The sequence below is a fragment of the Mandrillus leucophaeus genome, unplaced genomic scaffold (assembly GCF_000951045.1).
Source record: "Mandrillus leucophaeus isolate KB7577 unplaced genomic scaffold, Mleu.le_1.0 Scaffold1091, whole genome shotgun sequence".
In the NCBI taxonomy this organism is placed as follows: Eukaryota; Metazoa; Chordata; class Mammalia; order Primates; family Cercopithecidae; genus Mandrillus; species Mandrillus leucophaeus.
Window position 1 is genome coordinate 312613 of NW_012099110.1, and position 16714 is coordinate 329326.

At 43.1% G+C, this 16714-nt stretch overlaps 1 protein-coding gene across 1 annotated transcript in view; it reads left to right on the forward strand.

Annotated features, from left to right (window-relative positions):
- Positions 1 to 16475, forward strand: part of BRINP1 (bone morphogenetic protein/retinoic acid inducible neural-specific 1) — a 209218-nt gene extending 192743 nt beyond the window's left edge. The window contains exon 8 of the mRNA XM_011988832.1: positions 14883 to 16475. Within this exon, the coding sequence (XP_011844222.1) occupies positions 14883 to 16023 (1141 nt within the window). The 3' untranslated portion in view covers positions 16024 to 16475. The remainder of the gene's footprint in view (positions 1 to 14882) is intronic.
- The last annotated feature ends 239 nt before the right edge of the window (positions 16476 to 16714 follow it).

Here is a 16714-nt window from a genome sequence, read left to right on the forward strand (position 1 = left end):
TGTGGCTACAGTCATTTTTGGTCATTTTAACTTTTAACTTTCATACTAGAGATTTGATAGATTTATATATCACTATTACAGTCATGGGATAGTCTGAATTTAATTATGAATTTACCTCTACCAGTGTGTTTTATGCTTTCATATATTTTCTTGGTAGTAATTATCATCCTTTTACTTTTAGTTGAAGTACTCCCCATTTTTTTTAAAAGATGGGAATGTTACTCTGTTGCCCTGGCTGAAGTGCAGTGGCATGATCATAACTCACTGTAGCCTCAAACTCCTGGGTTCCAGTGATCCTCCTACCTCAGCCTCCCAAGTAGGTAGGATGACAGGCACATACCACCATGCTTGGCTAATTGTAATTTTTTTATGATTATTTTAAAAACTTTTGTAGAGATGGGGTCTCACTATGTTGGCAAGGCTGCTCTTAAACTTGGTCTCAAGTGATCCTCCCCTCTCAGCCTCCACAGTCTTTGAGATTACAGATGTGAGGCACCATACCTGGCTCTAAACATTTTTTCTAAGGCTGATCTAGTGGCGATGAATTTTCTCAGCTTTTCTTTGTCTGGGAAATCCTTTATTTCCTTTTCATTACTTTGCTAGGTGTAATATTCTTGATTGAAAAAATTTTTATTTTTTTCTTTCAGTGTTTGAACTGTATCATCCTATTATTTCCTGGCCTTTTAAAATCATTTCTATGATGTCATTGATATTTTTATTATAATGTGCCTTGTGGAGGACTTCTTTGGGTTGAACCTTTTGGGAACCTGTGAGCTTCATGAATCTGGATGTTCATATCTCTTCCGAGACTTGGGAAATGTTTAACAATTATATCGTTAAATAAGCTCTCTATGCCTTTCTTCATCTCTTATTCCTCTTATACTCTCATCATGTAAGTATGTGCTTGCTTACTGGTGTCCCATAGTCCCACACACTTTATTCACTCTTTTTAATTTATTCAATTTTTAAATTCCCCCTTTACTGGGTTATTTTAAAAGACTTCTCTTCAAGTCCAGAATTTCTTTCTTTTACTTGATGTAGTCAGCTATTGAATATCTTAATTGTGTTTTTTAATTCATTCATCGAATTATTCAGCTTTAAGATTTCTCTTTGGTTCTTTTTAATGATATCTTTTTGTTGAATTTCTCTCAGATCATGAAGTTTTATTAATTTTATTGAATTATCTGTTGACATTCCCTTGTATCTCAATGAGTTTTGCTTTTAAAGATCGTTGTCTTGAATTCCTTTTTAGGCAATTCACAATTTCCATTTTGGAGGACTTGTTACTGGATAATTATTTTGTTCTTTTGATTGTGTCATGCTTCCTTGTTTTTTCATGTTCCTTGTGTCCTCATGTTTATATCTGTGCATTTAGTGGACAATCACCATTTATAATTTTATAGAGTAGCTCTCATAGAAAAAGACATTCCCCTGCAGGTGAATCCTATAGTGTCAGTTGGGTAGGGTGCATTAATTCTGGTTCTGGGTGGGTGCACTGGTTGTAGCCATCATGCAACTTCTTCAGTTGTGATCAATGTCAGAAATTTCTGTGGATACCTTAATAGCCTAATCTACAAGACTTTGTGGCAGTGGTGGTGATAAGGTAAATTGTTAAGGTTATTGGCAACAAGGGCTTCAGGGATTCTGTTGTTCTCTTTTTTTCCCACAGTGCGAAGACTTAGCTGAATTGAATTCCTTTTGGACTTGGGTATAATATAGGTAACAGGCAGCCACGGTGGCGCTGTTTTCAAGGACACAGGTGCTTAGAGTGGCAATGGAACTGGGGTCCTATGATAAGTGTCTTGTTGAATACTGTGGCCCACGTGACATGGGTGCAGGTTTACTTTCTTAGCTTTCGCACCAAGCAGAGGATTGCGATTCCAAGGCACTTCAGTAGCTCAGGCCCAGATGGCAGGGATGTAACAGTGACTCTGATCCTGCATATTGGGACACAGCACTGGTATGCTGTAGAGCGGAAGGGGTGTTCCAGAGGCTCAGGCTCTGGGGAGCAGAATACAACTGCAATTTGGGTTGGAGAGCCAACAGGGCACAAAGACAACTTGGGCATCGGGAGAGAGGGTACTGCTTAGTGGTGACTCTGGACCCTGGAATGATGGGACATAGCAGCTACCCAAATCAGTGAGGCTGGGTGCTGTAAAAGCAAGAACCAAGAATGGCAGGGCATGGCTATGGCTTGGGCTCTAGGGTTCAAATAGCAGTGCAATATTGGCTTTACTACGCATTGGACGTAGGGCCCCTCAGTCGTGCATACTCCAGAGGGCTGGTCCAGATCCAGAGAAGTGGGGCGCTGCAGCAGTTTGACATAGTGGACAAGGTGATACAGATCAGCCATGGCTGTGCTTCCCTGGGGGTCAGGTACCATGTGGACTCAAGCACCAGGGTTGTGGCTGTTCCCTGGGCCAAAGCTCCATTTACCTGAGACTAGTTGGTTCAGGGTCTAAGTGTGCAAGGCTGCTTTGCCAGCTTGGGCGTGGCTTTTCTGCTGGGCTGGAGCACCTGGTCTCCAAGGGATAGAACACCACCAGGGCTTAGACACTGGGGTCATGGCTGCTTCCATGTGTCAAAGCTTCAGTTTCCTGGGGTCAAGGTACAGGTTGATTCAGGCATCCAGAAAGTGAGGCCTTTCTCCTGACTTGGGTGTGGCTTCTCTCCTGGGCCAGAGTACCTGGTCGTGGAGGGGCAGGGTGCCAAACTGCAGCTGTTCCCTGGCCAAAGCTTCATTTCCCTGGGGTTGGGGCAACAGACTGGTTTAGGCACTGAGGGGACACAGCTGCCTTACCTTCCCAGACATAGTTTCTCCACTGGGGCATACTGCCTATTCCTCATGGGGCAGGGCACTGCCTGGGCTTGGGTGCCAGGGTCACAGCTGCTCCACTGAGCCTAGGCTGTGACCCTGGCATCTGAGCCCATGCAGTGCCCTGGGCTCGGGTGCCAGGAGCAGGGCACAGCAACAAATGAAATGGGGGAGATGGAGTGCCTCCCAGGCCGCTTGTTCCCCATGGGTAAGGAACTGCAGCAGCTTGGCTGGGGAATGGAGCACTGCTGTGTATGATCATAGTGCAATGATGTCAGTGCCTCAGGGATGGAGAAGTGCAGTGGCTACTGGCCACTAGAGAAAAACACACTCTAGCAGGGGCTCTGGTTTCAAAATGTCACAGTGCAGTAGCATGTCGAATAAAAGGGTTGGGGGTGGGATACAACATAGGCTTATTTTCTGGAGTAGTACAGCTGTGCAAACTCCAGGCAGTTCCCTAAACTGGGCTCAGGGCCCATGAAAACTTTTCCCTGCAGGGAGAGGGCTCACCTGGTTCTGAGCTAATCCAGACTGGGGAGAGGAGGTAGCAGAGACAAGATGTTTTGTTTCCTTCTCTATAGAGTCATCCTGCTTTTCTGTGCCTCACAGGGTTTTCACCACCCCCTTACTGTACTTCAGTGCTGTCCATTAGTCACTATGGTCAAAATTTAGTTGTTTGCTCATTGTTTTGGTCCTTTTATGTGTTGGGGAACAAGTGTTAGCCACCTCTAGTCAGTCATCTTGCTGACCACAAGCCTGTGATACATTTTATTGCAAAGGGGAATGTACTCTTCAGAGATGTTGTGAGGAAATATTTTGTAATGCAAGATTGTCCTTTAAAATCTAGTCAATCAAGATTGTTGTTTAGTGGATTTATCTTAAGGTTTCAGCCCCTGTCTAGGTGCATATTTTGTTATTGTGTGTTGTCATTGTTCTTGTGATTGTTTTTTTGATCTTCTTGAAAGCTGGTTTAAGTGGGGGCAAATGTCCCATAAAATACTATTATTCTATTATTTGGAGAAGTATATAGATAGTGTGGGTACTGAACAAGGGAAGGGAAGGGATCCTACCAGTTGGCGGGTATTCCAGTTATGATATAATCCCCAATGTGCATTCTAGGACTGGGGAAGTACCACAGGAAGTATCCACTGGACCCACTGTGAGATGGACCTCAGCTAAAACTGCATTCATCACCTGACTTCTGTAAACTCTTATTCTGACTGATAGACCACAGTGATATTTTGCATCTCCTGGAATTAATGTCAGTTTAGAGCCAGTGTGCAAAAGTCTTTGGAAAGCATTATTATTTCCTTTTCTCACTCAGTGCAGTCACCCAGGTAAGATGTTATAGGCCTCTTTGGAGAGGGCTGGGAGGAAGATAAACGGTATAAATTTTGGGAAGTGTGCAGCTCCTTCCTCAAGGGGAAGATTCTGGTTCTGGGCTTCCAGGTACTACTTGTGTGACCTCAAGCAGGTTACTTAATGTCCCTGGACTCTATTTCTCATTTGCCACAGGGACCAGGCCTTGCCTAAGTGTTATTTAGCTTTAAGGTTCTGGAATTGTCACTGTAAACTCACAGGCAGCTCCCCCCAGGAGAGGTTGCTACTTTGATAGCCCCTGACTACTGATTTTGGTGTGCATGCCTATGTGGAGTGGAGGGCAGGGGGTACAATTTGAGCAACCAAGACTTAATCTGAGTGTATATTAAATTGTCCTATAAATAAGAGGCACAAGCCCACATGTGAAGTCAGGCTAGCTCAGGGCATCTGGCTGTCAATCACAAGTGCTTAAAAGTGTCCTTCTAACTATGTAGCAATGAAGCTTTTAGCTGAGAGTATCTTTGGAACATTTTTTCTATTTATGGGCAGAAAAAAAAAAGGTAGTGAGGTCCAAAATGATGGCAACCGAGGGTGTACAGTCTAGGTGAGGAGCAGGGAGATGTGTGGCAGTGGCTGAGCTTCGCTGCGAGCGCTGTCCTGGGTTTATTTAAGACAACACTAGTAGGAATCTCTCCATTTTCATCCATGCTTGTCATTCTGCATTTGTAGCAAGTAGGGCAATTGACTCACTTGGCTGACGCAAGGCAAGAAAATAAGCATCTCCAGTTCCTTTCTGTTGTTTTTGGTTTTTTCTTTTTCTTTTTTTCCCCCTGTGGCTCAGAAGTAGCTTCCTGTTTGGAATAGAATCTGTAAGCTCAGGGGATTTAGTCAAAAATAGACATAAGTCTTATAATTTCTATGGATAGCTCTTTTTAATCCTCTGTCAGAGCCATCACCCAATTCTCCTGCCTACCTCCACCCTCCACGTCCTGCCAACAAACTCACGCATGGGTGAGTTTTAGTCCCAGTGATGTGACAAGTCACTAGTGACCATCAGGAAGTTACTTCTCTTCTCTGAGCCTCAGTTTTTTTGTATCTTTAAAATGAAATTTTAATGTTATGAATGAAATGATACTCTCTCAAGCCAGCCTGGGACACAGATAAATTGTGAGGATCAAAATTAGAGAACAAACAGAAGAGCTTTAGAAAGTTTGAAAGTGATATGAAAATGTCATGTTTTTCTGCCTTATTAATATCATTCTGATTGTTTTAAAGGACAGTCTTTTCAGTAAATGTTTTACTAAAGTATTACGTACATACAGAAAGTGGAAACAACATAAATGTACAGGAAGATGAATCTTTACAAAGTGAATTCACACATATGACCAGCACCAGATCAAAAACTAAGGCATTCTCTGCACTGTACAGCCCCCCTGTGTCTTCTTCTAAGCCTTATCAACCTTCTCCCCAAGGGAATTATTTTTTCCACTGCTTCATCCAGTGTAGGTCAGTTTTGCTTTATATATGAAATGAACTCTTTGTGTCTGGTTTCTTTCACCTTTTCCTCTTTCTATGAGATATTCCTCCATTTTGTTTTATGTAGTTGTGGCTCATTCATTCTCAAAAATATGTTATTGTGTGTGTAGAATTCTTTTCTACTGCTCAGGGTCATTTGACTAGTTTGGCATTATTCCAAATAGTACTGTAATCTTACACATGTCTTTATATATGCTTTTTGGTTGAGCGCATATTAGGCATGGAATTGCTGGGATGTACTGTATTCCTATGTTCAACTTAGTGGATACTTTAATGCATACTTCCAGTTTTCTGCATTTGTTGAAGCGAGTTTTGTTCCTAGCAGTAGCCTAGGAGAGTTTCAATTGTTCCACAACCTTGATGACTTAGTGCTTACCTTCTTTTTAATTTTATATTCTAATTTTATTTTGCCATCCTGCTGAGTAATATATCATTGCTAGTTTAATTTGCATTTTTCTGATAGTGAATGAAGTGGAGATTCATTGCATATTGACCTTTTGAATATTCTTTTTGATGAAGTGCCTGTCCATATCATTTGCCTATTTTCCCTTTTGGTTATCTGAATTTTCCTCACTGATTTGTAGTTGTTTATGTATTATCTTAGTCTGTTCAGGCTGCTATAATGAAATACCAAAGACTGGGTAGCATATAAGTGGCATAAATTTATTTCTCACAGCTCTGAAGGTTGGGAAGTCCGAGATCAAGGCACTGGTAGATTTGCTGTCTGGTAAGGGCTTTTGGGTTCACCTTCTACCTTTGTCTTCACTTGTTGGAAGAGACAAGGAGTCTCTCTTGTGTCTCATTTATGAGAACACTAATTCCACTCATCAGAGCTCCACTTTCATGACCTAATTAGCTCCCAAAGGCACCACCTTCTGGTATCATTACCTTGGAAATTGAAATTTCAACATACAAATTTGGGGGAGGGGGTACGCAAACTTTCAAACCTTAGCATGTCTTATACATACAATCTCTTGTTGGCTAGAGGTATTGCAAATATATTCTGTCATTGAAAATTGTCTTTTCATTCTATGGTATCTTTTGATGAATCTGTTTTAATTTTTGTATGGTCCTGTTACTCAATTATCTTCTTTTGTGGTGAGCACTTTTAAGAAATCTTTGCCTACTGTCATAAAGATGCTTCCCTATATTTTCTCCTAAAAGTTGTTTTGTTGCTGTTGTTGTTTTTCTTTTTTCATTTAGATCTGCAAACCATCTGTTTTGATTTAGGAGTACAGAGGAAGTTAAGTGTCAAGATTTATGTTGTTTAATATGGATATTCAACGGATCCAGCAGCATTTGTTGAATTCTTTCCCACTCTGAGTTTTTAAATCTATAATTATTGATTTCAAAGGGATCATTTACTATGTGAGCTCAAGAGAAACATAGTTTGTTTGCATGAGAGACAGTGTGTACCTACTATATGTTAGAAACTTAATGCACATCATCTTATCTGAGCCTCGGAACAACCTTGCAAGCATTGTATTATTATTCCATTCTGTAGTTGAGAAAACTGAAGCTTAGAAAGGACAAGCAATTAACTCAAGGTTAAATAATGAGTAGCAGAGCTATGACTCAATATTCTTTTTTTTATTATTATTTTTGGATTCCAAAGCTCATGTTAGCTCTTTCTTCTTCAAGTATCTTGGTGACAGCATTCATTAGAACTGTGGAGACTGAATAACCAATGAGTTGAAGATATTAGGCTATAATCAACTCAGCTGTTTTAGTAACCAAGAGGAATAATTTTACTGAAGGCATTTATAAAGCATAGTTATTCCTTGCCCTCAGTAACAATCATGGTTAGTAATGGTCAGTCATTACTTCTTTTCACTGGAAGTCTCTCTAGATCTTTGCATATTCCATCCTAGCTCTTAAGACAAAGTGAAAAGTAGATATTACCTTCTCCATTCGACAGATAAGAATACTGAAAGTCAAAGAGGCCAGGTGACTTATTTAATAAGCAAGGCCAAATATCCAAATATACAAATAGCAAGGTCAAATAGGGGTAGAGAAGGGCCCAGCACTTCTTTAATTACTTCCTCACCTATGATCACCCCTTCCCACTGCCAAGATCATAGATCTAGATGACCATTATTGTACTTCAGGGTTAAGGCCCATTAGACCCTGGGTAGCCCCCTCTTATTTCATAGCTTTTTGGTTGGAGTCTGTTATTATCCAGTCTAACTACTGCTCAAGAAGAATAAACCACTCTTGTAGCCCTCCACCAGGGAGTCTCCTGATGTTTTTAGCCTTTCTGTCACCAGTGAGAGGCTCCGGGCGCCTTCCTTCACTTGTCTTCCACACATTCATGCCCCAAAGCAAAATGCTGAATTTGAATATGCAGCTAATGTTGCCTGTCACCTCCTTCCCAGACACAGAACTGTGTAATTGCAAAAATTGTTTCATAATCCTCCTCAATTAAACTCCTGACAACCTAATTTTAAAGACCCTATTGGATTTTTTACATTGATGCTCTTCCCCTTCTTCCTTCTTCCCTCTTCCTCTGCCCTCTCTAGTAAGACCTATATTACCTTCACTCCACAATTGAAAATTAGAAAATAGCTTCAGCATGACAAGGGAACATAACATTTTCTTTTGGTATTTCTTCCTTATTATTATGAGCTACTCAAGGAGGCTGTGACACCATGTGAAGAACTGAGAGAAGGAAAAACACGTTATTAAAGCAATGTTAGAAACTCAAAGAGGGTAATGATTAAAAGCTAAATATTTATCAGGGAAAAATAGTGAACAGAGTGAGTCTGATGGCCAGTTATAATTCATACTAGCACATCCATAGCATTTCTGAGACTCCTTTCAGTGGAATCTCAAGCATTCTGACACCATTGACTTGATGTATTCATCTCTTATAAATACCATTTCTTTAACACACACACACACACACACACAGTCACACACAGCACAACTAAAGAACAGTGCATCATCAGAAACGTAAAAAAAAAAAGCTGTTTGTCTTCTCACTTTAGTCTGTGGTCTGTGGAAGATATGTTTTGTAGAGTCACAGAATTACTCAGACACCCATTACAATGTCAAAGAAATGCCAAGGAGAAAGCAAAAGGCATAAATAAAAGAATAATGCAGAACTCCAATTTCATTTTTTTCATTTCCTCTGTACTTTTAAATACACGCTCCTGGTAGGCAAATGGGAGTTATGGATTATAGCTTTCTATTTTAACCTAGATCTGTTTTTCTTCCTCTCTCCTTGGCACTCAATTTGTATGATCTCCCCTAAAATGCCACTGGCCCCACACTGTATTCCCATCTTAGGCAAAACCTCCAATTAAAATCAGCAGGGAGTTTGCTTGAATTAGGAACCCCAGCCTGGGCTCCCCAGCCAGGGGGTTCTGAAAGGGAGATGTGTACCTTTGAAAGCACTGATGGGAAGCCCTGGGTGGTGGAGGCTGTCCTCGAAATGACGAGCGACTCCATGCTGTGTCACCAGGAGACCTGTCAGGTTGCCAGAAATTCCTGGCTGAGGCAAAGACAGAGCCTGCAGGGGGGCAGCTGAGGTGTTTCCATGGTCCAGAGCCTCTTTCTCCTCCAGTCGGGGGTTTAGAGGGCAGGGAATAGAGAGCATGGGCATTGAGGAAGTATTGGGTTTGGATCCAGGAATCCTGAACTTTGCTCTGCTACTCCCATGCTGTGTGACCAAGGTGAGTCACAGTCTCTCTGTGGCCTTCAATGCCCTGATTAGTGGGATAAAAATCACAAGGGAATCCTATCTCATGGGGCTGATGTGAGAATAAAGGGGTAACTGCCACAATGTAGAAAACACTTAAGAAACACTGATTTTTTTCGACCTCAGCAACCAAGTCTCTGAGTTCAGGCCTGAACATGAGAAAGGCGAACATTTCCAAGGTTTCTTCTTGAAGGCCCTGCTTCTAATGGTCAAAACTGCTTTATTCAGAGCCAGTGTGGGTACTTATCAATCAGGCTCCAAGGTTTTCTTGTTTAGAAATGAAAATTCAGCTTCCTTCTTTCTCCCACTTCCTCCTTCCTTCTCTCCTCTCCTCCTTCCTTCTCTCCTCTCCTTCCTACTTCCTCCTTCCTTCAGTCCCCTATCAGAATGAATTGAAATCCCATCCAACAGAAAGATGCTGATTTGGATGTATTGCATCTCAGCTTTGGCTGCAGATGGAAGATGCTTTGGATCCTTAGGGACAGAGAAAAGCACTTTAAAACCCGCTTCTCCCTGCTTCACACTGACTGGCTTTCAGTGGGGCTGTGTCAGCCTTTGTGAGACCCTCCCCTCTGGAGCAGCCTATTAAACTGCTTCTCTGTTGCCAGGGTTGAGGCAGGCTGTCGTCAACTAGCCTGGGAAATGTTATTTGTAGATCTCAGTCCCTCCTATCCCTGATCCCCAGCATCTCCCTATGCATTTGTCGGGAGCCCCAATTATCTGTGAGTGGAGGAGAGGGACCCTGGCAGATCCAGAGGAAGCAAGAAATGTGATAATAGGCCCTTCACAGGCGCAAACTTTCAGTATTTTTCCATTATTTCAATATATTTCTCTTTTTGTGTCTTGCTTTTTTCTTATTGCTCACCTTATCATTATAATTTTACATTATGATACCTAGAAGAAAGTGCACTGATGCCGGAGGTAGAGAGTTTGGTATTTGAATGTGGGGAATACCTTTGTGATCTCAGACAAGTTATCTCACTTCTCAAGGACTCATTTTTCTTTGTCTGTAATATGGAGGTGGTTTCGTGTGCTATTCAGGGAGACAGTATGAAGAGCCTCCAGCACTATGCCTGGTATACAGTGAGAACTCAATAGTTGTAAGTCACAGATGCTCTCAGCTGGTTTAGGGCACTGCCTGCAATTGAACCTTGCAGAGTTTATGACTATCCATGATAACTACGCAGAGAACTGGCTGGAGATGGAGAAGGTATAGGGGATTGATTTGATTGAGGCTTTTTCCTCATTATTGCAATTTGCTTGTATTCAAAAGAAACATACACACATACAGACACACACACACACAATGAAATGAGCTTTTTTTGGTTCTAATCTCAAAATGAAATATTGAAAAGCAAAAGAAAGTTTGTTGACCTTGGGGATCAGGACTCACTGGTAACATTGCTTTACCTCTCTGTCCCCACTGTCTCTGCAATTGGCCTCTCTAGAAAAGGAAGAGAATGGACAACTAACCCACCCTCAAGTGGCCCATACAATAGTTGAATTGAGACCCCCAGCCTGGGCTCTTCCCCAAATCTGTGAGTTAACACAGATGATGCCTTGGCTGCATCTCTTTGTTTCTATCCGACCCACTCTAATTTCATTCCATCTCATCCTCCCTGTCCGGTGTCTCCTCCATAGCCTCTGTCTGCTCATTTGCTCCACATTTCCCCACCATCTCCAACACCAAGTCCTTTTCTCCACTTATCACCCTTCCCCACTCTCCACCTTTCCCCTCTGTTTTCTTTCCTCTTTCCCTCAGCCTCGTGCTCCCTGCTCCCCGTGAACACCACCTGCTTTCTAAGTCCTCTTGCTGTATCATTAATGCCTTCTTTGATACAGTCCACAACTTCATGATTATTCTGAGGTCAGGAGATGCAGGTGCCACGCAGCTCGCAAATGTATCTCAGAGGCCCTCTGTCCCCAATTCCTCCTGCCTGACAGGGCTGGAATCCTAATTTGCCATTAGCCCCGTTGCTTATTGCAGCATCACCAGGAACTTTCATCTTTTTATTTCCCTCACCGAGGATTCTGAGAGTTCAGCCACAATGAAGCATTGATTCAAGGAGTGGGGGCTGCGGTCCTTACAAAGGGTCCCAATGATGAGACACGAGAAAGGGGGCGCTCTACGGGGTTATAGAATGCCTTGCAGATGGGAACAGAGGAACTCTAAATGGGGTACTGTCCTGTCACTTGGAGAGGGAGTGACAGGGGCAAGTGTGGGCCATGTGAAAGAGGCATTTTGAAATGACACTCTCGTCAGATGGAACCACGCAATCAGGGCCGTGTAGAGGGCCCCTGCAGCTCACAAAAATATCAGATGACTCATACCCAATATTCAGTCAATGTTCTGGTTTGGGAGGTGGGAGCCACAGAGCTCATTATTATTCCAGCTCCGTTTCCTGAAGGCTGGGCCTGCTGCTGTTCTCCAGGCTGTAATAGGATTGGTCTCACGAAGCAGAAACTGGGGAGGCCTGGAGCTGTGTGGGTGGATGGTACGGAAAACGAATACTGCAGTCCTGAGGGGAGACGGAGAAGTTTGTTTTTCCTTTTATAAATGAAAACTAACAAGAAAAATATGAATATTCTTTATGCATTCATTCATCAAACATTGATTCACTCAGCAAGTATTTGTAGAGCAAGGCTCTGGGCTAGGTGCTCGGAGAAGGAGGGACCTCTCCTCTCCAGCCTAAGAGCCTGGAGGGGAAACTGACAAAGAAACGAGGGGTTTCAATACAGTGTTTTGGATACTGTCAGGGAGGTTTTATCGCCAGGACCGGGTGGTTCTGTGGATTTGAAAAGGAGAGGATTTCAAGGAGCCCACTAATTATTCCGCCATTTTCTCCCAACCGATAAGCAACTCATTGAAAGCAAAGCATGCTGGGAAGCCATTTCAACAGTATCCATTTTCAAATGGATATAACAAAATGGTTTTCCTCAAACTCCAGAGCGATAGTGAAATCCCTGAGAGTGTCTCAATACCTTCAAAGGAAGAGCTTATTCTCTGGGATAAGAGTACTTTTTATTATTACCTTTTCCATAATTGCTCTGTGCCAGGCTCTTTTAAGCACTTTAAATATATTATCTCACTGAATCCTCTCACCAGCTGACTAAGATGGGCTTTATTATCCTCATTTTAGATATTGATACTGAAGCTTAAAGAGATGAAGTGACTCGATCCTGGTTATAGAATGCAGCTTTGAACTCAGCTCTGCTTGGGCCAACAACCATACTTTTCAACATTAGACTCTACTGCCTAATTAGGCTCTTGGTGTTTGTGGTTTGGGGATTGTGGCTCATCAGTGGAAGTGATAGAATAGATGGATTGTTAACACTTCCTACCACAGAGAGTACAATGCAAATTAGCTTCTGTTTCTGCTTTTATAAAATGGAGATCAGGAATCACTGAGAGCATCATTATCATCATCATCATCATCATCATCACCATCACCATCTCCACAGCACACGACAGCCTTAAGAAGAGTGCTCTTGACTCTCACTTGACCGACAATGCAAACAGCCACAGTTGTGAGCCAGGAGACTACTCTCTGATTGGTTGACTCTGAGTCCATCCTTTCACCTCTGAGCTTCCATTGCCATGTCTATAAAATATTGCTGACAGTCCCTTTGCAGGAATAACAACTGCTAACTTTTATTGAGCTCTTAATAAATACCAAGTTTAGGGCTAAGCCTTCACATAAAAATTCATATAATCCTCACATAGCTCTATGTGGTAGGAATGATTAGGAAGGGGAAGAAAACTGCCCAGCATTACCTCAGCTTGCAGGTGGAGAAGTCAGGATTTTGAGCTGTGTCTGACTGACCTCAAGTCCCAAGGTATTTTTAGGGTGTTGCTGTGAGGCTCAAGTGAGAAAATGGGAGTGAATATACCCTGTGCAGGGTAAAAACTGCTAGACACACAAGGGATTATTGGTAGCATGGAAGACAGCCAAAGGGTGACTTGCACAGAAAAAAGGAAAGATGAGAGGCCTTTAAGCTGACTGCCTTGCATATTTGTTCCTCCTCTGATGCTGCTTCTTATCTGATGGAATATCTGTCTTCATTAGAACGTTTCAGTGGCTGAAATCAGGTTATAGACTTTGGTGTCATTTATAGTGTCGAGGGCCTGTGGGGAGGGGCCCAGAGGCTGCAATAGAAATGCAACTGAATGGAGAGTTTGGAGCTCTGGAAAAATGCGGGGAAATAACCCCTTTCTTTTCTTTTCTTTCTTTCTTTTCTTTTTTTTTTTAATTTATTATACTTTAAGTTCTGAGATACATGAGCAGAACATGCAGGTTTGTTACATAGGTATACCTGTGCCATGGTGGTTTACTGCACCCATCAGCCCGTCATCTACATTAGGTATTTCTCCTAATGCTACCCCTCCCCTATCTCCCCAACCCCCAACAGGCCCCAGTGTGTGATGTTCCCCTCCCCGTGTCCATGTGTTCTCATTGTTCAACTCCCACTTATTAGTGAGAACATGTGGTGTTTCGTTTTCTGTTCTTACATTAGTTTGCTGAGTATGATGGTTTCCAGCTTCATCGATGTCCATGCAAAGGACATGAACTCATCCATTTTTATGGGTGCATAGTATTCCATGGTGTATATGTGCCACATTTTCTTTATCCAGTCTATCATTGATGGGCATTTGGGTTGGTTCCAAGTCTTTGCTATTGTGAACAGTGCTGCAATAAACATACGTGTACATGTGTCTTTATAGTAGAATGATTTATAATCCTTTGGGTATATACCCAGTAATGGGATTGCTGAGTCAAATGGTATTTCTGGTTCTAGATCCTTGAGGAATTGTCACACTGTTTTCCACAATGGTTGAACTAACTTATACTCCCACCAACAGTGTAAAAGTGTTCCGGTTTCTCCACACCCTCTCCAGCATCTGTTGGAAATAACCCCTTTCCAATGTGTTCTGAAAAACCACCATGAGAATCATGTAAGACCATCAGTAGGGAAGCACTACATGATTTCTAGAGTATGATAAAATATAATTTGTTTTTGTTGAAGTTGTTAGATGTTATACACCCTCATGGGATGAATCTGTAATGGGGGTTGAAACATGTGGTTTAAGTTAAACAAAATAATCCCTAAGGTCTTTTTCATTGCTGATTGTTTACAATATGTTGTCATCCAGAAGGGGTATTTGAGTCTAGACACTTTCGTTTCCTGAATCACACTTCTTTGGGACTAGTGTATAATGGAATCACAGAGCTGGAAGGACCCCAAAGAACATTTACTCCACCCTGTTCACTTTGCAGATGAGGACATCGAACATTAGGAAGGTAAAGTACCAGGTCATGCAGCTGGTTTGTGGCCTTACCAGGAGCCACAATGTAGTTCTTAAGTTTATATTGGATGCCCTTACTATTGTCGCTGCTCCGTCCAATCCTTTCATCCTCTGGGCAGCTCCAGTTCGCATTATGAGTTGGATAACTGTAACTCACAAACCCACTCATGGTGGTTAACCTTCTCCATTTTTCCTCTATCTCCCAGGACAATTCAGCAGTGGCTTGCAAGGGTCCAGTCGCTCCTCTACTGTAACGAGAATGGGTTTTGGGGAACCTTCCTGGAGAGCCAGCGGAGCTGCGTGTGCCACGGCAGCACTACGCTGTGCCAGCGCCCCATCCCCTGCGTGATAGGCGGGAACAACAGCTGCGCCATGTGCAGCCTGGCCAACATCTCCCTCTGCGGCTCCTGCAACAAGGGCTACAAGCTGTACCGAGGCCGCTGTGAACCACAGAACGTGGACTCGGAGCGGAGCGAGCAGTTCATCAGCTTTGAGACCGACCTGGACTTCCAGGACCTGGAGCTGAAGTACCTGCTGCAGAAGATGGACTCACGCCTCTACGTCCACACCACCTTCATCAGCAACGAGATCCGCCTCGACACCTTCTTTGACCCTCGGTGGCGCAAGCGCATGTCCCTCACTCTCAAGAGCAACAAGAACCGCATGGACTTCATCCACATGGTGATCGGCATGTCCATGCGCATCTGCCAGATGCGCAACAGCAGCCTGGACCCCATGTTCTTTGTCTATGTCAACCCTTTTAGCGGGAGCCATTCGGAGGGCTGGAACATGCCCTTCGGGGAATTTGGCTACCCACGCTGGGAGAAGATCCGTCTCCAAAACAGCCAGTGCTACAACTGGACTCTTTTGCTGGGCAATAGGTGGAAAACATTTTTCGAGACGGTCCACATCTACCTACGTAGTCGGACTCGGCTACCTACCCTACTGCGAAATGAGACCGGCCAGGGCCCCGTGGACCTGTCCGATCCCTCCAAGAGGCAGTTCTACATCAAGATCTCGGATGTGCAGGTGTTCGGGTATAGCCTGAGGTTCAACGCTGACCTCCTGCGCAGCGCGGTGCAGCAGGTCAACCAGTCCTACACACAGGGCGGCCAGTTCTATTCCTCTTCGTCGGTGATGCTCCTCTTGTTGGATATTCGGGACCGAATTAATCGCCTGGCCCCTCCTGTGGCCCCGGGGAAACCCCAGCTGGACTTGTTCTCCTGTATGCTGAAACACCGCCTGAAACTGACCAACAGCGAGATCATCAGGGTGAACCACGCCTTGGACCTGTACAACACGGAGATCCTCAAACAGTCGGACCAGATGACAGCCAAACTCTGCTAACCCGGGACTCCTTGCCATCGACTTTCCCTGTTGTTGTGCACACACAACAGAACAAATGAAGCAAAACAAAACAAAAAAACCCACAAAAATTTGTAAAATGTAATTAATATTCAAAGAAAAGGAGGAAAATCTTCATTTGTTGGAAATGAAAACGTTCTAGCAACTGTATAAAACCGTTGGGCATGTTTGTTATTTCTATACTCTGTCATGAAGAAGGGTCTCAGCCCTTTGTGGAGCATTGAGGGAGTTGCTTCTTAGGCCTCAGGTGCTGTATTGAGGGGGGAGAAGGGAGAAAGCATATGCAATGAATTGTAAAGATCTCTGCTGTGCAGGTGCTAAGATTAAACACTAAAAAGAAAGAGAGATATATGTAATGTACAACTGACACTGCCATTTTTCCTTTTTGGAGGAAATGGACATAGATAAAGAAGATATTTCTTCGGTTAAGATTTCTTCCCTCTTTATGCTTAATTCCTTGTGTGTGTGTGTGTGTGTGTTTTCTCTTCTTTTTGACTCTTTCTCACACAGTGGTGGGGATACAGTGACAATGCTATCTTACCCATAGGGCATCTTTCATTCTGAATACACTAAAACTAATGGAAGCTGGCCAGTAGGTGGGATTAGGAGGGGGTACATTCACATAATCACAGGACAATAAGTAGTTTTGGGTATCAGCTCATCAAACTCCTTA